We start from the raw sequence: 25,589 nt of genomic DNA on the forward strand, positions 1-25,589 counted from the left end.
CTGTATTATTATTTATTTTTAACACAAAATTACTGGGTTTCCATGCTTCAGGTGAATTCAGAGTTTCTTCCTCTCCGAATCATAAAAATGGTAAAACCCGAACGAATTCGACGTCATTTCACTTTGCTACATTTGTGTGAAGGCATTCGCAGCGAGACTACAATTCAACGTCACAAAAACGCTTACTGCGGATGGATTTGGATCAATAATATCAAGTGAAGCTCTCCCTGGCGGAGGTGAAAAATTCAGCGAATTTCATCGCACTACCACACCATTATATTCTAACTGCTATTGCCAATGATAGGTGGCCCATATGACAACGATGAAATAATTATTATTATATTATCTCATTCATTAAATAACTGAACCTACAGAATGTCTATATTTCTACTGCACTGCTGCCAGCCTCTTCCTAGGTTTAACTTTTCCAGTATAAAATTTTTTTCACTTAATCAACTGCAAATCCATTCGAAGGATGGAAAGTTATTGTAAAAGAAGCAGTGGAATAGCCAATGGATTATATATAGCCACTGTCAATATATATATTTTTTTTAGTATATATATATACTAAAATATAATGGATATTTATTTTGGACATGGACATTTTAAATACTATCATAACTATAATGTCATAGCAGTTGGATATATAATCGATATAACACTATACGTACTTCACCTTTTCTCACAAGTGCGGCGAGATGTGTTACCAATCAAAGTAGAAACAACTTTAAAAGGTACCTGACAGCATACAACCAGTAAAAATAAACAATACCGCTAAGGTTATAAATGCCTACCTCCGAGGCTTGTTTGTTCAGTCTATATATTACATATCAAAAGTGGCTAGTACGAGATGAAGACGTTTGAAGTGTTATGAGTTATTTATATGGTGCTAAGGTTTTTTATTTAGGTGCAAATACACAATGTTAAACCTGAAACAATCCATACTACCGACCAAATTTTTACTAAACCGGCATACAGTGAACACGTATGTAGATGGTTGGATGTTAAATAAATCGCTTGAAACACATTTGTTACAAATAACTAGTCTTGTAGAAGACCCTACGAAAAGTGTGAACATCGCAATATGCAAAGAACATAGTTGAATAATCAAACTTAATGCATGAAATGCTAAAGCATCCCCATCACCCTGTATATATAAACAGGTGTCCTATATGCAGTTATGCGCCCATTGAAAGCGCTCAAAACCCGCATTAACTTGAAGAAATTTACCTTTAGTCTCTGTCCATTCTTTTTATGCAATAAAAACACCCAAGCTAAAAATGCAAAAATGCTGTACATCTATATTCAAAGAAATTGAAGTAATGGTCTCAAAATACATATAACTTGATAAATATAGTCAGAGAACGCCGGCGCGACATAACGATGACGGTGTAACCTAACAATGATGGTGTAGCCTAACGATGGCGGTGTAACGTAACGCTACCGAAGTAACCTAACAGCGTATTGGTACCTACCAATACCAGTGTAACCTAACATATGAATGCAGAAACACTTTCATAGGAGTTTAATCGGTCACTTGCAAGTATGCATGAGGAGTACTCAGATAGCACATCAATGCAGTTTAACACTGCCGTGTTTTAACACCATAAACAGTGTAACAGCACGCTAGACATGTTGAGTCATCAACAATGATTGGACAAAGTTCTTGAACAGAATCTCACGTATATCGAAACAAAAATGGTCAGAAAAATTTGCTTTCAAAAATGTATGAACTGCTCAGCAAATTGAACTAAAGCACCAACTCAGCTTCACAGTTTACTGTTAAGCAAAAGACTAACTAAGAAATAAAGAAACATCCAGACAATACGGTCGACTGAAGCTCAAACTTCTTTTATAGTTCAGCTTATTCAACATGAACTGTTTAACATGATGCCTATTTAACAGCTTATTCGACCTGTTAAATAGGCATCACTTTGTCTTACTAAATAATATATATATATTTCTACTAGTAAAATCTTTTTAATACATGTATTATTATTAATATCATTAATATTAATTAATATTAAAATACAGGTTTACTCAACATAACAACGCTTGTAAAAGCTTGAAACTGTTGTTACAACGCGCCCGCATATTAATTAACAATAATGTCAGGGATTTGCTAATAGTCATACCTCGACATACGGGCTTAATGCATTCTGGGACTGAGCTCGCGTGTTAATTTACTCATGTCTCGATGCACTACTTCTTATATAAAATAACTAAATACAAATTAATCCGTTACCATACTATGGAAAAAACACAAAACACAATATTACAATGAAAAAACATGTTTTTAGGTGTTGTAATTCAGTAGCTACGCCAACAAAGTTTACAAATACTTATTTAGTTGTTAAAACTGGTAACAAAGTGTAACATAACTATGTACAGAGCTGTAAGTTTTTACCTTCGAGGCAGACGTAGTGGCTAATGGCGATCTGAGAGATTTGAGAGCAATGCATTCGGTACACAAAACTTGTGACGCTACATTAGAGAAATTTTTAATTCAAGTTAAATAAATTTAGCTTACTAAACACAAACTTAAAGCTAAGTTTGAATCCTTCACGAAACTTACTTTAATTTGGTCATCTTAACTTTTTATTATCTGTTTCCGGTTTGGTGCGTTTTGCCTTGCGTTCACTATAATATTTAACCGACTTTTCACAAATTTTTTTCAAATCGATTTAAGGAGAAAGAGCGAGCGATGCTGTTCTCAAAAACGGCCTCTCCCATTCTTGGCCATCAAAAACGGCCTCTCCCATTCTTGGCCATCAAAAACGGCCTCTCCCATTCTTGGCCATCAAAAACCGGCTCGCATGCTCCCATCTCAAAGATTACTCGTATCTCAAGGAAGAAACTTGCTGAAAATGCTGTCTGTATCTCGATTTCCTCGTGTGTTGGGGCAATCGCATGTCGAGGTATGACTTTATTTTTTCACAATGGCACTATCAGAAAACAGAATACATAACAACTTTTATGTGGACATGACTTTACTCAAACTAAATTTGACATTAGGTTTTGATTAACATTCATTCTTCTTAAAGTTATGCTATCTGGTGTCTCAGTGCCTATATCAAGGATAACATATTGAACCGGTATCATGTACATATATAACATATATACGTATTACATAAGAAAAAACTGATTTCACTGTTGCCTTTTTTAAATGTGGGCATATTTATTTTTCATATAAACAACGAGTGTTCTGTATTCCAGCTAACAAATCAGGTTCACCATTCTAAAGGGAACATGAAGCAACTGGATTATGATCATGTATTGCCTCTTTATGAAGGTTGCAGCTGACAATATTCACCGGTTGAGATACTCTGATTGTTGTGAGCTGCATCAGTCAAGCCATGAAGTTTCAGTCTACAGTACAAGACATTGCGAACTTTATTCTAATTTTTGCTAATAGGCTATTATAAGTTTTTACAAATTTTTTAACTTTTGTTAGTTTCAAGGGCTTGAATTTCAGAGGCATATTAGAATGATGCTTTTGTTTGCTTTGCATGAAACTGAATCCAAAATTTAAACAAATTTTTCAAGTTTCCGAGAGCTATATACACAATGTAAACATGATACATGTAGTTTGTTGAAAGATGAAAGGAGCGTAAGCAAACTTTGAATACTATTGTCATTATCAGCAGAGTAAATCACTATGCAAAGTAATATCTAGTTTTCCCATTAACAAATGCACTCTACTATTATTCTATATTGGTTTGGCTTATTTTCGAGATAGATTCAAAATTTGAAACCCTGTCGCGATAGATCCATCCTCTCATCTACAGTTGAGTTCATTCCAGGTCTACAAAAGGCCCATAACCTTGTCTACTGTTGAGTTAATTCCAGATTCACAATAGGTCCATAGCCTCGATTACTGTTGAGTTCATTCCAGGTTTACAATAGGTCTATAGTCTCAACTACTGTTGAGTTCATTCCAGGTTTACAATAGGTCCATAGCCTCGACTACTGTTGAGTTCATTCCAGGTTTACAATAGGTCCATAGCCTCGACTACTATTGAGTTCATTCCAGGTTTACAATAGGTCCATAGCCTCGACTACTGATGAGTTCATTCCAGGTTTACAATAGGTCCATAGCCTCGACTACTGATGAGTTCATTCCAGGTTTACAATAGGTCCATAGTCTCGACTATTGATGAGTTCATTCCAGGTTTACAATAGGTCCATAGCCTCGACTACTGATGAGTTCATTCCAGGTTTACAATAGGTCCATAGCCTCGACTACTGATGAGTTCATTCCAGGTTTACAATAGGTCCATAGCCTCGACTACTGATGAGTTCAATCCAGGTTTACAATAGGTCCATAGCCTTGGCTACTGATGAGTTCATTCCAGGTTTACAATAGGTCCATAGTCTCGACTACTGATGAGTTCATTCCAGGTTTACAATAGGTCCATAGCCTCGACTACTGATGAGTTCATTCCAGGTTTACAATAGGTCCATAGCCTCGACTACTGTTGAGTTCATTCCAGGTTTACAATAGGTCCATAGCCTTGACTACTGATGAGTTCATTCCAGGTTTACAATAGGTCCATAGCCTCGACTACTATTGAGTTCATTCCAGGTTTACAATAGGTCCATAGCCTCGACTACTGATGAGTTCATTCCAGGTTTACAAAGTGTTGCTGACTTTGTCAGCTCATGGCAATAAACGTCTGAAGTCAATTAGGTCACTTCAATTAGCATTTCTAAAAAAAGATTTTCAAAAGCATTAAAAACTCCATGATGGTTAATTCACTAGTGCTCACAATAGTAGAGGAAGCATTAGCTACACCAAGGTTAACAGGCATACTATACGGTTGTTGCCAGTCCAATCCTAATTGGGTATAATACATGTATATGATACCAAAAGCGATTATATCAGAATTCTCAAAATAACAAGCAGTTAATACTTGCAGCTCTCCCAGAATCTTTTCATGCACCAGACCATAGATTCCTCCGAAAGTATCTCCTCCATCTCTCACTTCACCTTCGCTATATGCAATATGTCTGCCATCATCATGATGGTACACAACATATTAATTTTTTTATTGTATGGAGTTCCAAAGCTAGATTTCAATAAGATGTGTTTGATGTAGCATTAAATATTTAAAGGAACTACAAACTACATGTACATATGTACTTGGTGATGATTCAAATCTCCCACATCAGTATTACTATGACCATCCCTTTTATTCTCATTCATAACACTTTAGGCACATGTGAGGATGACTTGAAAATAAGCCCTTACAATGTGTGACCCACACATTAAATTAATACATCCAATACAAAAGGACATCTAAAAGTAGATGCTCATTGGATCGATACCTATTTACCTTCATCTTAGTTGAAATCTATGACTTTAATTCCTCTATCTTGCGACTATTTTGTCTAAAAAGCTGGCAGCAGAAAATCACTCATGTCCCATGTCAGTTGCCATTGTTTCTAAACTGGAAATGCCAACTAGTGTAACCATAACTTGGAACTAATCAGAACAGCTGTTAGAACATGAATCAGCTTTTCTTCAGAACTGAAAAGTCTTCATCAAGGCTTCTAGTTAATATTCAAGTTAAACTTCAGTCACGGCTTCGTTGTCCGTTAAAGGTTGACTTGCAACAAAATTCACATTACCAGTATTTCATATCAAAAGATTCACCATGTCTTACTCTGTTGTGTTGTAGGTTCAAAATATGTGGAAAGGTGATTACAAGCTCTTAAAAGCTCAAAAACGAACAGAAAATCGCAACCACACAGACCGCCGTAGTTTGGATTCCCTTTCCAAAACGGCTCAAATGTGATGTAGTTGTGAGAGATGGTTTCTGTTTACACTTTCTTGCAACCTTAATCGTCGAAATATTTTCACAAATATACTTCACGCATTCAATAAAACTATGTCTATTGTTCTTACGCGCCTGTTTTATCGTCATCGTAATGCTGTCACTTTTAGCAGTGATATCTTATAACTTACCGTAAAAATTTGTTTAATTTTTTAGCCTTAGTTTGAAGAAGTACATATCATTGTCTGATAATCATGACGAGCCTGTTGGTCACTTGTGATAATCGAAAAGTGCTGCAGAAATTATTTGCGAAGTATTGGGTCACATGATCAGATTACGACTTGCCGATTAGACCAGGTTGAAACAAAACTGTAAAGTAGCGAGCATCTATATTTGATACGGGGTCTTCAGTAAAACCCGAAGTGTTTGTCATAAACTAGTACTACGATAAGTTTTATATTGAGCTTTGTATTGGCCTTTCAATTCTCGTGAGAACATATGTGACAAGACGATAACCAAATTTCGTGGTTACGTCATCGAAATAAAGAAATTCCAATCTACGGCGGCTTTTCGTCTTTGAGCTTTTAAGAGCTTGTAATCACATTTCCACATATTTGGCACCTATAACACAACAGAGTAAAACATGGTGAATCTTTTGATACCAAATAAGTGTAATGTGAATTTTGTTGCAAGTCAACCTTTAAGATATCAATCACATTATCCGAAAATGAGTATACGCAGCGCTGTGTGCCCGGAGAAGATAACTCTAGATGAGATTATTCAACACAAACCACCAGATCTTGAATGAACTACTAGTTGGAGTTATTAGTACCAAGATATTTTAAACTATGAGTATCAACTACAACAGTGAAAAGTCATGGCAGCAAGAAATGATGGAAACCAAATAAAACTGACCTCCAAATCAGTTTCTTCCTGTGGCTTGGCATTTCTTGCGGCTCGTACTTTTCTTATGGTATCTACAATATCCGCATCCCTCTCGAGCTCTTTCTAAAACACGACTAATGATTTACAGTTATGCGGGAGTACAGCTAATAATATACAGTTATGTTTTAGCACAGCGCACACTTACCTCATTTATAGATTTGTTCAGGAGTTCAACCTGACGGTCAACCATGACTAATATGGCATCCTTATCATCTCTTTTAACATATTCTCCAACTGCCTTTCCCATTCCCCGCTCGCTCAATGCTTCTAGCTTCAGCGCACCCCTGCACACAAACTACACGATCAATTGGGCTTTTCATGAATAACGATAAACTACATAACTTGGCACAGTAGACGCTACAACATAAATAGTCCTTTCCGAGAACATTTAAGTTCAAGGGATTTTATGTTACACGAACAGTAAAATACATAAAACTGCCTCATCCAAGCCAACATCGTCCTAAACTCCCTCTTTGGCCCATCAAATAGAAAAAACTAAATGTAACTAATCAATTTAATAACTGTGGTATTATTTGAGTATTAACAAATTTTCTCTTTTTTCTTATCACTTTTACTTAGTTTAAGGTCCATAATTACAGTAATTTTTTATGTTATGTTATGTTAAGGGGAGCATACATCCTCAATGGCTATTTAAATCTTGTATTATAAATACAAATAGGCCTACATTATACATGGTTGTTGACCTATTGACCTATTGACCGATTTTCAAGTAGACTGATAATCAGTCAGCTTTTACAATAAAAGACTTCTCAGAGGTTTCATTCTTCAAAGAATAAACATCATATGAAAGGCTTCCCTAGAAAGATGATATGCTTGAAGTTTTACCACTTTTAAGCCGAATACAATGCACTCTCAGGATACGATTTTAATCCATTCCAGGGTCGGCATCGTATGGTGAACAAATCGTATGGAAGGGTGTAGAAACCATAGTAACTATGAAATGCAAACATCTACTGGTAAAATTCATCAAAATTTTACACAAGTAATATACATTAAAAATTAGCAACAAAATAGTATGTTAATCTTAGTAATTATAGTTACCTACAGCAACTTTAACATATTTAGTATATTTATTGGTTAGATCTGCATTAAAGTGTAACGTTACAATGTGCTATGCGCAGTACGTACTGTAGAAAGTTCTTACTTTCAAGACAGACATATATATAACATGAACTTTGTTTTTATTAATGCATTCATCACCTCCACACGGTCTCACCGCCTCCACACGATCTCACCGCTTCCATACGGTCTCACCGCCTCCACACGGTCTCACTGCCTCTGCACGATCTCACCGCCTCCACACGGTCTCACCGCCCCCACACGGTCTCACCGCCTCCACACGGTCTCACCGCCTCCACACGGTCTCACCGCCTCCACACGGTCTCACCGCCTCCATACGGTCTCACCGCCTCCACACGGTCTCACCGCCTCCACACAGTCTCACCGCCTCTGCACGGTCTCACCGCCTCTACACGGTCTCACCGCTTCCACACGGTCTCACCGCCTCTACACGGTCTCACCACCTCCACACGGTCTCACCACCTCCACACGGTCTCAGCTTGGAACAAATACATCTTAACTCACTTAGTCTGGGCAGCACCCAAATAGCCGTTAACAAGCTCCTCTATAGTCTCATGGCTCTGCTCAGACACATATGCCTCAACATCATCCAAGTTGAGAATGTCTCCTTTCACTTTCTGTTGCCGCTTCTTTGTAAATAGTACTGTATCTTTGGGATTGGCAACGCGCCCAACAAACTGCTGCCCAAACTGGACAGCATGAAATGGCTCATAGCCACCCGTGTGGTCAACTCTTAAACGAATGAGGGGTAGCTTAGGCTGATTTCTACAAATGAAACAAGCTAAATGTTTTCTGAGGTCTCAGCTTTTATAAAATGCACAAACAGTCGAACATAGATAGAATGGCACCTGTGGCCAGTATGTTCTTCTTGGGAGAGGCGTATAAGAGCCTCGACCCTCTCGGCACAGTACTTGAGCACTTTTTTCTCATGAAAAGCTTCTGGTCTGATTTCGGTTGAAGCCAAATTGACATCCTCAAAGTAAAAAGGACGCACTGTCTGTAATCGAATTTTCTGAAGGCTGAAGTTCTTCTTATGGACCTTTAGAAGCGCACAATGCTTGTGCTTGGACTCACCTGTAATATAAGGAACAAGTTACACACGGATACGGAACAATGAGTTATATATGGATAAGGAACACTGAGTTATATAAGGATAAAGTACAATGAGTTATACACGGATAAGGAACAATGAGTTATATACGGATAAGGAACAATGAGTTATATAAGGATGAAGTACAATGAGTTATACACGGATAAGGTACAATGAGTTACATACGGACAAGGAACAATAGGTGATAGCCAATAGTAAATGGCATACAACTAACAAATAACTCAATGCAGCAAACTTATCAAAAAAATACAAAATTTGGATAAAAACTGTTGGGCAGGTCCAGCCTATCATTAGTAAGAACAAGTTATAGCACCAATAGCTTTCAATTTCTTAGCATAATATTTAAAAAATTAGTAAGTTTGGATGACAGAAGATTACATACAGTGGTCTGTGAAATAAACTGCACTCATTTATTGGAAAGCTAAAACTCTCATTTATAACATTGTTACCCACAGTGAATTTAGTTAATAGCCATAAATTATATTCTAAATTAATCCTCATTTCAGCTTGGTTTCAAATATGTAAATCTGACAGCTGTAAAATTCTGAAGATCTCAGGTTTTTAGTAATTGAAAGAGCAGTCATATACATGTAGTTTGAACAACTCTTTGAACAGCGTCAGCTGATCCTGAAAAGGACCATTGGAGCAATATGAAGGGCAGCTATTGATTAATTGTTGGCTGGCAAGCCTTTGTTCTTGAGAAAAGCTCGACAACTAGGGAACTGGCAACACATTTCTTTAGCTCTTCTGCAGCGATTAAACGGTGCCAAGTGGCTATAAGTTTAGTGATGACTGCTGTTTTTTCTTTTAGTTTGTCTCTACTTGTCCATCATTTTCTTAATTGCTTATTATGCCGAAGGTTCCCGATTGGGTTCAGATCCGGGCTTTGAGCTGGCCAATCAAGCATTGTGATGTGATTCGCAACCCATTTCTTTATGTTTTAGCATGGTGGCGAGGTGTGTTGTCATATTGAAACAGTCAATCATTTATTTTAAAGTTTCTGATGCTTGGATCAGCTTCTTTTTTTTAACGTTAATGTAATTCTCCGCATTCATCATACCATTAAAAATTGTCATGCAACCAACACCTTTAACAGGCATGCAGCCCCAAATCATCACAGAAGTAGGGTGGGTAATTGTAGGCAAAAGGCAGTGTGGACTGAACTCTTCAACGGGCCTTCTTCACAGAAACATTTGCTAAAATTGATAAAACTTAATTGCTACCAGAGTGACATTGTATTGTGGAATTTGATTCATCACTAAATATTACTATTTTCCGCTGTTCTGATGTCCATCCAACATGTTCTTGAACGCATTAGATTCTCTTCTTGTGCTTCTGTGGGCACAGTTTTCTGTTTTCTACATACTAGTAATATAAAGAGATCTGATGTGTAAGTGTTTGATGGTGACCATATATACTACTAATATAAAGAGATCTGATATGTAAGTGTTTGATGGTGACCATATATACTGGTAAAATAAAGAGATTTGATATGTAAGTGTTTGATGGTGACCATATATACTAGTAATATAAAGAGATCTGATGTTTAAGTGTTTGATGGTGACCATATATACTAGTAAAATAAAGAGATCTGATGTGTGAGTGTTTGATGGTGACCATATATACTAGTAATATAAAGAGATCTGATGTGTAAGTGTTTGATGGTGACCATATATACTAGTAATATAAAGAGATCTGATGTGTAAGTGTTTGATGGTGACCATATATACTAGTAATATAAAGAGATCTGATATGTAAGTGTTTGATGGTGACCATATGAACTAGTGATATAAAGAGATCTGATGTGTGAGTGTTTGATGGTGACCATATATACTAGTAATATAAAGAGATCTGATGTGTAAGTGTTTGATGGTGACCATATATACTAGTAATATAAAGAGATCTGATGTGTAAGTGTTTGATAGTGACCATATATACTAGTAATATAAAGAGATCTGATATGTAAGTGTTTGATGGTGACCATATGAACTAGTGATATAAAGAGATCTGATGTGTGAGTGTTTGATGGTGACCATATATACTAGTAATATAAAGAGATCTGATGTGTAAGTGTTTGATGGTGACCATATATACTAGTAATATAAAGAGATCTGATGTGTAAGTGTTTGATGGTGACCATATATACTAGTAATATAAACAGATCTGATATGTAAGTGTTTAATGGTGACCATATGAACTAGTGATATAAAGAGATCTGATGTGTGAGTGTTTGATGGTGACCATATATACTAGTAATATAAACAGATCTGATGTGTAAGTGTTTGATGGTGACCATATGAACTAGTGATATAAAGAGATCTGATGTGTAAGTGTTTGATGGTGACCATATATACTAGTAATATAAAGAGATCTGATGTGTAAGTGTTTGATGGTGACCATATATACTAGTAATATAAACAGATCTGATATGTAAGTGTTTGATGGTGACCATATATACTAGTAATATAAAGAGATTCGATGTGTAAGTCTTTGATGGTGACCATATATACTAGTAATATAAAGAGATCTGATGTGTAAGTGTTTGATGGTGACCATATATACTAGTAATATAAAGAGATCTGATGTGTAAGTGTTTGATGGTGACCATATATACTAGTAATATAAAGAGATCTGATGTGTAAGTGTTTGATGGTGACCATATATACTAGTAATATAAAGAGATCTGATATGTAAGTGTTTGATGGTGACCATATATACTAGTAATATAAAGAGATCTGATGTGTAAGTGTTTGATGGTGACCATATGTACTAGTAATATAAAGAGATCAGATATGTAAGTGTTTGATGGTGACCATATATACTAGTAATATAAAGAGATCAGATATGTAAGTGTTTGATGGTGACCATATATACTAGTAATATAAAGAGATTCGATATGTAAGAGTTTGATGGTGACCATATATACTGGTAAAATAAAGAGATTCGATATGTAAGTGTTTGATGGTGACCATATATACTAGTAATATAAAGAGATCTGATGTTTAAGTGTTTGATGGTGACCATATATACTAGTAAAATAAAGAGATCTGATGTGTGAGTGTTTGATGGTGACCATATATACTAGTAATATAAAGAGATCTGATGTGTAAGTGTTTGATGGTGACCATATATACTAGTAAAATAAAGAGATCTGATATGTAAGTGTTTGATGGTGACCATATATACTAGTAATATAAAGAGATTCGATGTGTAAGTCTTTGATGGTGACCATATATACTAGTAATATAAAGAGATCTGATGTTTAAGTGTTTGATGGTGACCATATATACTAGTAATATAAAGAGATCTGATGTGTAAGTGTTTGATGGTGACCATATATACTAGTAATATAAAGAGATCTGATGTGTAAGTGTTTGATGGTGACCATATATACTAGTAATATAAAGAGATCTGATATGTAAGTGTTTGATGGTGACCATATGTACTAGTAACACAAGTTTACAATTTGTAACACGTCAAAACATTATTATAGATACCGTAAAACTTCTAACTGAGCACCACAACGCTCAATTTTGGAAGCTCTCCTATAGTGGCAGTCAAAGGGAGGTGTCGTTCAATTGGAGAGTGGGGATCAGTTTTTCAACTAACTAGTCAGAACTTCAGAAGATATCTTCGTTGAATTTAATTAATCATAGCACCTAGCATATAAATGTAGTACAAGAAATATAATAACAAATAACATGGAGATTACTGGTAAGTAATCAAAAATTCACAGTTGGAAATAAAGTGACACATTACAATTACAATCGTCTTCGTCATTCTCAAAACCTTCTGTATCAGCATCGACTTGTTGAATAATTCCATGTGCATTGATAATGCCAGCATTGATTGGCCTTCGCTTGTTGGAGAAGAACCGGTCCAGTCTTAATAGAGCCATCTGATCTAAAGCAATGGATCTTTTTATTTTCAGAGCCGTCGAGAGCGTTGGCTAACCCGCATCCCTTGAATGACTCAACGATTAGATCATCTGGCAATTGACGAGGCATCGACTATTTATCTCAAGTAGACTTTCATTGATGGGGCTCGCATGCTTCTGGAAGCTGTGTAGCTCTTTTCGCCATGCACCATCCAATTCTTGTAAAACTGTTTAATATTACTCGTAAATGGGGCGTTCCAGTAGAGGTAGGGGTCCATACAAACTCAATGCAGCCTACTGGAATAACCACTATCATTATCAATACAAATAATTACTATCAATCCAAAGTTTTTTTCAAGTGTTTCTTTGTGACACCGCTGATATGACATCTGTATGAGTACCAGACAAGGAGGCGGTTTCCAAGAAGATTAGCCCAAAATTTTTTGCAGAAAATCCGCATTCAGATCTTCGTTGAAAAAAGAGCGACTAGCCCAACACAGACATAGGGTATGTTTAAACTTGACGATGATTTTAATTGGTCGCGTGTTGTTAAGCAGAACATATGTCAACATTTCAATCCGTCAGATCTAGCTACCAGCGTGACAGTAATGTGTAGCTTGTCGCTCATCTTCACAGGAACCGCTCGAACTCCCTTACTTTTAACAGTTAGACTGTTCAAATAGACAGCAGTCTCGTCTGCAGCATAGATGTATGCATAATTTAACGATTGACGCTGCTGTTCGACAAACAATAAGTAATAAATAATCTTCTTGGCGTACTCCTCTGGCTCCTTCTGGCAAGTAGTCGTTGGACGGCATGAGACTAAATTGTGACGAAACAAAAGCTTTTCAGCCATTGCTTGCTTTGAAATCTTCATCTGTTGCAAATGTGAGTGCTTCTCTCTGAATCATTGTTTGACTGACACAAAGTTTCTTATGACGTTGCTGACGAATCCAACTGATGAGCTTCTTGTTGAAATCCTTGTCATGCAGAGGACATCTTGCACCTTGAAGTCGTTTGGTCGACAAGATAGCACAAGACGTTTTCAACTGTGCTTCAAGTTGTACTTTTTGCTTTATCCAATCTTTTACATATGACCAAGGAACCTTCTTATCTTTTGCAGCCTTTGTTTTATTATATTTCTCAGCGTACAAAGCAATGTCCAGCTTAAATTGTTGATCATATTTGGTTCGTTTCAAAGGAGTAACCTCTTCGGACTCGTAACTGCTTGACATGTCTGCTAAGGTTCTCGTGGTGTTCTGCGCAAGTTTAGCAGCTAAATATGCTGTATATATGTTTTAATTGAATGCAAGGTTTTCAATCTGGTAGGCTTCTGTGCGCATGATCTTTAAGAGTTTACCACATGTTTGATTCATGATCAATGTATACTAAGTTTGTTCGCAAATCTCAAAGTGTCAACGTTAATAAAAACAGCAATAGGTAGGTATTTTTGATCATTAATTAGTAAAGTGGCGTTCAATTAGCAGTTTTACGGTATTTGAACATTTGAAATGTTGAAAGTCGTTTAAATTACTTTGACTAAACAAAATCTTCCTGCAGCATCATGAAGCAGGAATACATCTATTAGGCTAATGCTTATATTCAGTTTCCTTACCTTCGGATAGGGAAGTTGCCACGCTACTGCCAGGTTGTGAGACCCAGTAATGACCATTGTACTCAGTTTCCTTACCTTCGGATAGGGAAGTTGCCACGCTACTACCAGGTTGTGAGACCCAGTAATGACCATTGTACTCAGTTTCCTTACCTTCGGATAGGGAAGTTGCCACGCTACTGCCAGGTTGTGAGACCCAGTAATGACCATTGTACTTAGTTTCCTTACCTTCGGATAGGGAAGTTGCCACGCTAATGCCAGGTTGTGAGACCCAGTAATGACCATTGTACTCAGTTTCCTTACCTTCGGATAGGGAAGTTGCCACGCTACTGCCAGGTTGTGAGACCCAGTAATGACCATTGTACTCAGTTTCCTTACCTTCGGATAGGGAAGTTGCCACGCTACTGCCAGGTTGTGAGACCCAGTAATGACCATTGTACTCAGGATCCTTACCTTCGGATAGGGAAGTTGCCACGCTACTGCCAGGTTGTGAGACCCAGTAATGACCATTGTACTCAGGATCCTTACCTTCGGATAGGGAAGTTGCCACGCTACTGCCAGGTTGTGAGACCCAGTAATGACCATTGTACTCAGTTTCCTTACCTTCGGATAGGGAAGTTGCCACGCTACTGCCAGGTTGTGAGACCCAGTAATGACCATTGTACTCAGTTTCCTTACCTTCGGATAGGGAAGTTGCCACGCTACTGCCAGGTTGTGAAACCCAGTAATGACCATTGTACTCAGTTTCCTTACCTTCGGATAGGGAAGTTGCCACGCTACTGCCAGGTTGTGAGACCCAGTAATGACCATTGTACTCAGGATCCTTACCTTCGGATAGGGAAGTTGCCACGCTACTGCCAGGTTGTGAGACCCAGTAATGGCCATTGTACTCAGGATCCTTACCTTCGGATAGGGAAGTTGCCACGCTACTGCCAGGTTGTGAGACCCAGTAATGACCATTGTACTCAGTTTCCTTACCTTCGGATAGGAAAGTTGCCACGCTACTGCCAGGTTGTGAGACCCAGTAATGACCATTGTACTCAGTTTCCTTACCTTCGGATAGGGAAGTTGCCACGCTACTGCCAGGTTGTGAGACCCAGTAATGACCATTGTACTCAGTTTCCTTACCTTCGGATAGGGAAGTTGCTACGCTACTGCCAGGTTGTGAGACCCAGTAATGACCATTGTACTCAAGATCCTTACCTTCGGATAGGGAAGTTGCCACGCTACTGCCAGGTTGTGAGACCCAGTAATGACCATTGTACTCAGTTTCCTTACCTTCGGATAGGGAAGTTGCCACGCTACTGCCAGGTTGTGAGACCCAGTAATGACCATTGTACTCAGTTTCCTTACCTTCGGATAGGGAAGTTGCCACGCTACTGCCAGGTTGTGAGACCCAGTAATGACCATTGTACTCAGTTTCCTTACCTTCGGATAGGGAAGTTGCCACGCTACTGCCAGGTTGTGAGACCCAGTAATGACCATTGTACTCAGGATCCTTACCTTCGGATAGGGAAGTTGCCACGCTACTGCCAGGTTGTGAGACCCAGTAATGACCATTGTACTCAGTTTCCTTACCTTCGGATAGGGAAGTTGCCACGCTACTGCCAGGTTGTGAGACCCAGTAATGACCATTGTACTCAGGATCCTTACCTTCGGATAGGGAAGTTGCCACGCTACTGCCAGGTTGTGAGACCCAGTAATGACCATTGTACTCAGGATCCTTACCTTCGGATAGGGAAGTTGCCACGCTACTGCCAGGTTGTGAGACCCAGTAATGACCATTGTACTCAGGATCCTTACCTTCGGATAGGGAAGTTGCCACGCTACTGCCAGGTTGTGAGACCCAGTAATGACCATTGTACTCAGGATCCTTACCTTCGGATAGGGAAGTTGCCACGCTACTGCCAGGTTGTGAGACCCAGTAATGACCATTGTACTCGGGATCCACCCGACACTCGTGCTCATGGCCCCAGAGAACAAAATCCAAGAACTCTCCAAGAAAATTTTCTGGTATATAGTCTTTAGCGGAGTGCCTCGCTCTATTCTACAGCAAAAAGCTTTAAAGTTCTAAAGACTTGCATTTGGTACCGGCTTTCGGACCTCAGCCATTACTGAAATATTTACAAATTCCTCATTTGACAATAGAAAAACCTGTGATAAGGTTTAAAAAGGTACAAACTATGATTTTGTAGAATTCAATGGGTCACCTGTGACGATATTTTAGTCACAATTATTCAGTGCTTTAAAGAAATGCATGCGTAAACAGTTGTTTGCACTTGGCTTCTGCAAGTGCTATTGATATTCCACATGTCATAGACAGTCCTACTTCCCATTTGGCTATGAACTGATGCTATATGATTGCGATGCAAAATGCTTACGTTCTTGGAGTCTTTATTGCATAGCTGCATTTTTATAAACAATCTACATATAGTGTTTATTCTCATAACATCGAAATACATAGTAACTATACTGTTACAACATATGTATTTATATCTATAGTTTCAGTATTATTGACAATTGAGTTGAAGAGTCTCAATTTCAATGTAGAAATCAATTATCATTAAAGGTAATGTATGTCATGTTCACCTTAACCCACCAGACACATATAGCTCAACTCATCAAACACCTCATGTACACACGCATATAGCTTAATTCATCTGACAGCTCATATGCACATGTACATACTTTAAGCCATCTGACAGCTCAAGTACACATGTCTATACTTTAAGCCATCTGACAGCTCAAGTACACATGTCTATACTTTAAGCCATCTGACAGCTCATGTACTTATAGATATACATGTAGTTTACAAATAACCACCTGGTGAATAGCGAAAATGTTGAACCAACTCTCAGATTGTTCTCGGGGCTGCAACATCTTCACTTTACGTTGCTCAAAAAGGCGGTGCAGTCTCTCATCTCTGATGCAGCCAAGACCGTAAAGAGCAAGCTTAGTCTCGCCCTTGCGCAGCAGTAGAGGTGATATTTCAACCTGCTCGAGGCTGTTGCACTTACCAAAATAGTTCACAAGACCTGTTGAGCTGAGGATATCAAGAGCACTAAGATTTCCACGGCCTAAAAATCAATGAACAGAAGTAGTAGAAGCTTTAAGCTATATCGCAATGAACCGGGAGCTAAATATCTGTAGTTGTCTCTATATAAACTAAATACCTAGAGTGATCTCTATATAAACTAAATACCTAGAGATGTCTCTATATACACTAAATACCTAGAGATGTCTCTATATAAACTAAATACCTAGAGTTATCTCTATATAAACTAAATGCCTAGAGTTAACTCTATATAAACTAAATACCTAGAGTTATCTCTATATACACTAAATACCTAGAGTTATCTCTATATAAACTAAATACCTAAAGTTATCTCTATATAAACTAAATACCCAGAGTTGTCTCTATATAAACTAAATACCTAGAGTTGTCTCTATATAAACTAAATGCCTAGAGTTATCTCTATATAAACTAAATACCTAGAGTTGTCTCTATATAAACTAAATGCCTAGAGTTATCTCTATATAAACTAAATACCTAGAGGGGTCTCTATATAAACTAAATACCTAGAGTTATCTCTATATAAACTAAATACCTAGAGTTGTCTCTATATAAACTAAATACCTCAAGTTATCTCTATATAAACTAAATACCTAGAGGGGTCTCTATATAAACTAAATACCTAGAGTTATCTCTATATAAACTAAATACCTAGAGTTATCTTTATATAAACTAAATACCTAGAGTTATCTTTATATAAACTAAATACCTAGAGTTATCTCTATATAAACTAAATACCTAGAGTTATCTCTATATAAACTAAATACCCAAAGTTGTCTCTATATAAACTAAATATCTAGAGGGGTCTCTATATAAACTAAATACCTAGAGTTATCTCTATATAAACTAAATACCTAGAGTTATCTCTATATAAACTAAATACCTAGAGTTATCTTTATATAAACTAAATACCTAGAGTTATCTCTATATAAACTAAATACCTAGAGTTATCTCTATATAAACTAAATACATAGAGTTATCTCTATATAAACTAAATACCCAAAGTTGTCTCTATATAAACTAAATACCTAGAGTTATCTCTATATAAACTAAATACCTACAGTTATCTCTGTATAAACTAAATACCTAGAGTTGTCTCTATATAAACTAAATACCTAGAGTTGTCTCTATATAAACTAAATACCTAGAGTTGTTTCTATATAAACTAAATACCTCAAATTATCTCTATATAAACTAAATACCTAGAGTGGTCTCTATATAAACTAAATACCTAGTGTGGTCTCTATATAAACTAAATACCTAGAGTTGTTTCTATATAAACTAAATACCTCAAGTTATCTCTATATAAACTAAATACCTAGAGTGGTCTCTATATAAACTAAATACCTAGAGTTATCTCTACATAAACTAAATACCCAGAGTTGTCTCTATATAAACTAAATACCTAGAGTTATCTCTATATAAACTAAATACCTAGTGTGGTCTCTATATAAACTAAATACGTAGAGTTGTCTCTATATAAACTAAATACCTAAAGAAACTAAATACCTAAAGTTGTCTCTATATAAACTAAATACCTCAAGTTATCTCTATATGTAGAATACAACATTTACCTGTAGTAGTAACTATCTAAGCTAAATAACTGTGGTAGCCTGTAGTTGGCTTGGTTTAAGTTAAGAACTCACTCGGGTCATCATGATTGCCGTGAACAGAGAAGACCGGATACGATATATTAATGTTTGGATCTTCGTAATTGACTATAGGAAACTTGCTGTGTCCAAAGTTGATAGATGGATCACTAAGAAACTCTATTTGACATGGTTTCTGACCAGTTGTGTACTTCCTCAGCAACTCTATCACAGAGTTCATCATTACTCGGGACGGTTTGTTGTCATGAAAAAGGTCTCCACCTGGTAAAACTTGTATAATTACTTTCAATCAAACTAAATGAAACACAAAAGGCAACCCACCTCTACCAACAACCTCTACTCATACAGTGACACCTTAAGGACTTGCCTCTACCACCTACCTCTACTTATACAGTGGTACCTTAAGGTATTACTGTATAAGTAGAGGTTGGTGGTAGAGGCAAGTCCTTAAGGTATCACTGTATAAGTAGAAGTAGGTGGTAGAGGCAAGTCCTTAAGGTATCTCTGTATAAGTAGAGGTAGGTAGTAGAGGCAAGTCCTTAAGGTATCACTGTATAAGTAGAAGTAGGTGGTAGAGGCAAGTCCTTAAGGTATCTCTGTATAAGTAGAGGTAGGTAGTAGAGGCGAGTCCTTAAGGTATCACTGTATAAGTAGAAGTAGGTGGTAGAGGCAAGTCCTTAAGGTATCACTGTATAAGTAGAGGTTGGTGGTAGAGGCGAGTCCTTAAGGAGTTGCGTCTACCACCTACTTTTACTTATACAGTGATACCTACAAAAATTGACTGTATCCCTTACCTCTACTTATATAATGACAGCTACAGGAATTGACTATGCCCGCTACCTCTTCTCAAACAGTGATACCTACAAGAGTTCACATTGCCCACCTACTTTTACCTATACAGCTACATCTACAGGACTAGAACTTTGGTTGGCAATTGCTTGCATAGGTTATTTTTACAGGGTTCTCCTCAGGAATTGTGATTTAGGGTAGGAAGGTTCTTGGCTGGTGCAAAAATTTAGGGTTGCTTCAATACATCCTAAATAGTTTGAGAATAGATATACAGTCATATTTGACATACGAATTTATGCGTTCTAGGAGTGAGCTCGCATGTCAAGTTATTCGCATCTCAAGGCGATATTTCTAAAATAAAATAACTGAGTACAAATTAATCCACTACTATATTATGAAAAACCCACCTAGAAAAGATATTACAATGAAAAAAGTTCTTTTAATTGTTATAATTGAGTACTTCCACTAACAAGGTAACAAATACCTATTTAGTTGTTATGATCTGCAATAAATTCTAACATCACTATGTACACTACTACCCAATGGAGTTTTTACCTTCGAGACAGATGTTGCGGATAACGGCAGTTTGAGAGAGGACTCGAGAGCGCCGCGTTCGGTATGCTAAACATTTGTGAGCCTACTTTGAATATAACTTCAATGAAGTTACCTTACTAAACACACGATTGAAGCTAATTTTAAATCTTGTATTAAACTTAATTTAATTTTCTCGTCATATTTGTTTAGTATTTGTTTGCGGTTGTGCTCTTTTACTTTGTGTCACTGTAACTTTTAGCCAACCTTTTAAAAACTTGTTTTAAACTGATTCAAGGAAAAAAAAGGAAGGCGGCCAGTGCGAGAGTACGCATACAGTGTAGTGGCCATCGAGAACTGGCTCGTATGTCAGCTCGTATCTCTAAGATTACTCGTACCTCTCGCATACAGTGTAGTGGCCATCGAGAACTGGCTCGTATGTCAGCTCGTATCTCTAAGATTACTCGTACCTCTCGCATACAGTGTAGTGGCCATCGAGAACTGGCTCGTATGTCAGCTCGTATCTCTAAGATTACTCGTACCTCTCGCATACAGTGTAGTGGCCATCGAGAACTGGCTCGTATGTCAGCTCGTATCTCTAAGATTACTCGTACCCCAAAGAAGAAACTTGCCCAAAAGTCAGCTCGTATGTTGAGTTTCTCGCATGTTAGAACACTCGTATGTAGATGTATGACTGTACTTCATTAAAATCCTTTAAATAGTTTACAATTTTCATTATAGCAACGATTTTCAGTTTGGGTTGACATGATTTAACCTGTACTACTATCGTAAAGCTAATCTTTGTGCTTAGCACATGTGTGCCAACAGTGCCCGGTTTATAACAGTCCGTCTTCCTTTTCATCAAAACTATTCCAGGTGTTCAAAATAAACATTAGTTCTGCTAAAAATATAACTTTGATGCTGATATTAACTGGTTCAGCATAAGAAAAGATTTTAGGTTAGAAGACGGGGAAAATGAACTTGAAACCCCAATAAAAAATAAAAAATGAGGTGAGTGAAACTAAGAGTGAGAGTGAAATATGGAGCAGCAGAGTAAAAGCTAACATGATAGATAATCTATTCTCCAACCCAGCTGGGGAGTACCCTGTTTCACGCCTCAAGGTTACCGGTATTATTTTTGATGCAAAAATGTAATGTCTGAGAGGTCAACAAAATGAAACTTGTAATTTTTTTGTCTCAAAGTGCTAGAATGTCGCAAAATTGCCTTTCAAGCCTCTAGCACATTGATAGTCACAAATGTGAGGCATCACTTAAACATATTTCCCAATTTAGCGTTGGTGGCATAACCAACACTTGGGTCAAGTAAAATAATGTAAAATAACAAGATCGGCATAGGCCTACAAATGCGAGTGCACATTTACTGACAATCTGCTATTAGATTCCAGTGAATTTCTACGCAAACCAGTTTAACTAGTAGAGAAGCATTTCGACCAACAATATTACTGAAAGCAGAAACAAATGATTAGGATTCAATTTTCCAAAAGCCACCTGTGGAGCATTCAATCGTAAATTTCTCCCTCTCCTCCTTACCTCTGTCCAATTGACACCAGAGATTAGACTGCAGTCAGACAGGCAATTAGCCTAGTTTTGTGATAAATATAATATAAAAAATATGACTGATAGATGAGGGCATTGTCTTTCTTTTTTTATTGATTATAAGTGAGCTTGGTACAAAAAAGAAGAGCATCCCATTAAGAATTATAGCAGCTGTATTTTATCAGTCTACAAAAGGGTGTTATTACAAGAATAAGTTTCAATTGTCATTTTAATACATACAAGGTTGGCTTGAGAGACAAGTTTTGCAACAAACTTGATACAATTCTTTTGAGCATACTCGCTTATATCTTAACGGTTGACTTGCAAAAAAATTCACATTACAGTTATTTGGTATCAAAATGTTCACCATGTCTTACTCTGTTGTGTTGTAGGTGCAAAATATGTGGAAATGTGATTACAAGCTCTTAAAAGCTCAAAAACAAACAGTTAATTGCAGCCATCACAAAAACGCTGTAGGTTGGAATCCCTTTCCAAAACGGCTCAAAAGGGACGTAGTTGAACATGATGCGCTTGTTTACACTTTCATGCAACCTCATTCATCTAAATATTTTCACACATATGCTTCACGCATTCAATAAAACCATGTCTCTTCTCCTTACGCGTCTATTTCATCATCATTGTAAAGCTGTCACTTTGAGCACTGATATCTCAAAACCTAGCCTAAAAGCCTAGCCTAGTTTAATTTTTTAACCTTAGCTCAAAGCAGTGCATATCATCCTCTGATAAACATGAGGAGCCTGTTGGTCACCTGTGATAGTCGAAAAATGATGCAGAAATTGTTTGCGCCATTTGGCAGGAAGTATGGGTCCCATGATCAGATTACGACTAGATGATTAGACCAAGCTGAAACGAAACTGTAAAGTAGTGAGCATCTATGTTTGATAAGTGTTTGTCATAAACTAGTGCTATGAGACATGTTTTATATTGAGCCTTTTATTGGCCTTTCAATTCCCGTGATAACATCACGTGTCAAAACAATAACCACATCGAGTTGAGCGCGTCACCGAAATAAAGGGATTCCAACCTATGGCGTTATTGTGATGGCTGTGATTAACTGTTCGTTTTTGAGCTTTTAAGAGCTTATAATCACATTTCCACATATTTTGCACTTACAACACAGCAGAATAAGACATGGTGAACCTTTTGATACCAAATAACTGTAATGTGAATCTTGTTGCGAGTCAACCTTTAAAGCAGAACAAGTTAAATTTGACATTCAACTACAAAAGAAGATTTTTGTGATAGATTTACATTTTATACCCATTTTATGAATGCCCAAGATAACTAAAAAACAAAAATACCTACAATAGATATTCTAATTTGAATATCAAGCAGATTAGTCAGCTAATAAGTTCTAACAATTTCCTGTACCATTTAGGCCTAAAATTAAACTCAAGCGCTGCTAGCAAAATCTACTTCGAACAAAACATATTTTTAGTTCAGTTGACTTATCGAGAACATTTGAAGGATTTTGTTGCATTAAATTAAATACTTCCAATTTTCATGACTGAACTAAGATTTTCAGAGTTAGAATCAGGTTTAAATACATTGCAGAAAACACGGAACTATGGATCTGTTGTAAAAATAGTGAATTTTATCGAAAAGAGGGTAGCTGAACTTCCATCCTTTTAAACAGCCGACAGCATCAGTTTACCTCACTTTATTTAACCCCTTCAGATCCAATTGAACAACTCTATGGCGCGCATTCAGGCCCAATTGTTCAATTGGCTGCTCACAAGCGATAGACTCAGTGTTACTAAATTGCCCATATCTCATTTTTTATTACTTTTATCTTAATTGGTTTTTATTCAAGAAAAAGACATCTCAAGCTACAATCTATATTAAAATAATGTAGTTATGTACAATTAAAAAACCATTTTGTGAGCAAAATTTTAAAAAAAATTGCTTCAAATCACTAAACGGTTCACCAAAATTACTAACTACTAAAAGCATGAACAGCAAACCCAACTTGGTAAGCTATAAGTTTAGGTTGTAGGCACATTTTAAGATGGCAGTGAAAAAAATTAATAAGATCTATGCATGATAAGCTGAGATAATTGGGATTATGTAAAACATGGTCAACTTCTGATTGTATTCAGCAGTTATTGAGTAATCAGTCACTCAGTCAGATAGCAGAAACTATCATTATTATTTGATGTCTTGTTCAGCCTTTAATCACCGTCTAGTAATTACCTCTAAGTAAATTTTATAATCGATTCTGCATTTGAGACTCATCTAGAGCTAGTGGTAAAGTGATAAAGTTGTACAGATGGAATATAATATTGAAATTATAATGATACTGCTAAAAAACCGATCTTCAAATTCTGCTGATGCAGTAGATTTTTTTTATAACTTTGGAATAAAAAACTTATTGGTCTGTTTTACGAGCTATAACCTATAGCAAAGTAAAACTCGTTTAAAAGCTTAGAATGTAAACTTTTGGAATCTTGCAACAGAATTACGATATAGCCAACGACATTTGCACAAAGTCATTTGCTATATTGTAAATCTGTTGTAATATTCCGAAAGTACACATTCCAAGCTTAAAAGATCGCCTCTGGATAATTCGGGATTCGGCTCAGAGAATAACAACGTCTTCACGAATATTTCGGGATTAGGCCTAAAAGCTTTTGCAGGATGGCCTCTATTTGTTTAGCCTTATTTAAAAACAAACCTTTCAAGTGATGTGAGAAGTCGTTTTCGCACCCTGTACAAAACCCCAAGCTGCCAGATTTTCTTAAAGGTGTCACCATTACGAATAATAAACTGAAAACCTATTTTAACATTCCATAATCTGTTGGTTGTCATCTATACATTTGACTCTCCAGGTATTTGAAACTGTGACAAGCAAATAGTATGAAACGAATAAGTCTAAATTAAAACAAACCCAATAAAATAAGATCCACATCTTGTTTCTGCGCTTGAAAAAGCACTTCTTCAAATGAAATAAGTGAATCATTCCCACGAACTTCGCATCTCTCATTGTAGCCGATATGATTATCAGTAGATATAAGAATTTTTAGAACATCTTCCTCTGGCAGGTCAGCAGATAGGGCAGTAGTAGGAGCCCTCCCTGAATCATCGAGTGCTGGAAACTCCATTAATAAGGCACTTTCGTCTCAGCCAGCATCTGTATGAACGATATTTGTATTCATCATATCAGTATTTATCAGTACATGCATGTCTTTACATAGAACAATTACTTTTAGGTGTTAAGAAGTCAAACTATATCAGTCCAATTGCTAAATTTATATTTTAGGCAAGAATCAAGACGCATTTCCTGGGAAATATTTCCAAAGTTTTTCATGATTCAGTCTTTTAATAAACCCTATCTAGTTCATCAACAGCAAACATCTATTTCTGATATCTACAAAGCTCACATCAAAATAAGCTTACTACATTTGATTCAAATAAAGAGTTCACACAAATGAGTCTTTCTTCCCACATCAATAATGCAAGTTACCTAAAGGTAGCTGTTAATAAAATAATTTAGATGGTCCATTCATTTCCAACCTTGTTCACCAAGTGGGAGTCAGAATTATAAACTTTCCTGTGCAGAATGCACAGAAAAGTACGAAACTTTGA

At 36.8% G+C, this 25,589-nt stretch overlaps 1 protein-coding gene across 2 annotated transcripts in view; it reads right to left on the bottom strand.

The window, feature by feature from the left end:
* The window catches only part of LOC137398619 (double-strand break repair protein MRE11-like), a 30,986-nt gene extending 5,856 nt beyond the window's left edge, over positions 1-25,130 (bottom strand). The window contains exons 1-8 of one of the 2 annotated variants that reach the window (XM_068084789.1): positions 24,892-25,130; positions 19,143-19,367; positions 17,247-17,500; positions 16,302-16,470; positions 8,672-8,897; positions 8,328-8,588; positions 6,868-7,006; positions 6,693-6,785 (exon numbers count right to left, since the gene is read on the bottom strand). In XM_068084789.1, the coding sequence (XP_067940890.1) occupies positions 6,693-6,785; positions 6,868-7,006; positions 8,328-8,588; positions 8,672-8,897; positions 16,302-16,470; positions 17,247-17,500; positions 19,143-19,367; positions 24,892-25,105 (1,581 nt within the window). In that variant the 5' untranslated portion in view covers positions 25,106-25,130. Of the gene's footprint in view, positions 1-6,692; positions 6,786-6,867; positions 7,007-8,327; positions 8,589-8,671; positions 8,898-16,301; positions 16,471-17,246; positions 17,501-19,142; positions 19,368-23,658; positions 23,746-24,891 lie in introns of those variants that run through there. The other variant, XM_068084798.1, reaches the window with a different exon arrangement.
* Positions 25,131-25,589: the final 459 nt, after the last annotated feature.

This window comes from Watersipora subatra, chromosome 1 (assembly GCF_963576615.1).
Source record: "Watersipora subatra chromosome 1, tzWatSuba1.1, whole genome shotgun sequence".
In the NCBI taxonomy this organism is placed as follows: Eukaryota; Metazoa; Bryozoa; class Gymnolaemata; order Cheilostomatida; family Watersiporidae; genus Watersipora; species Watersipora subatra.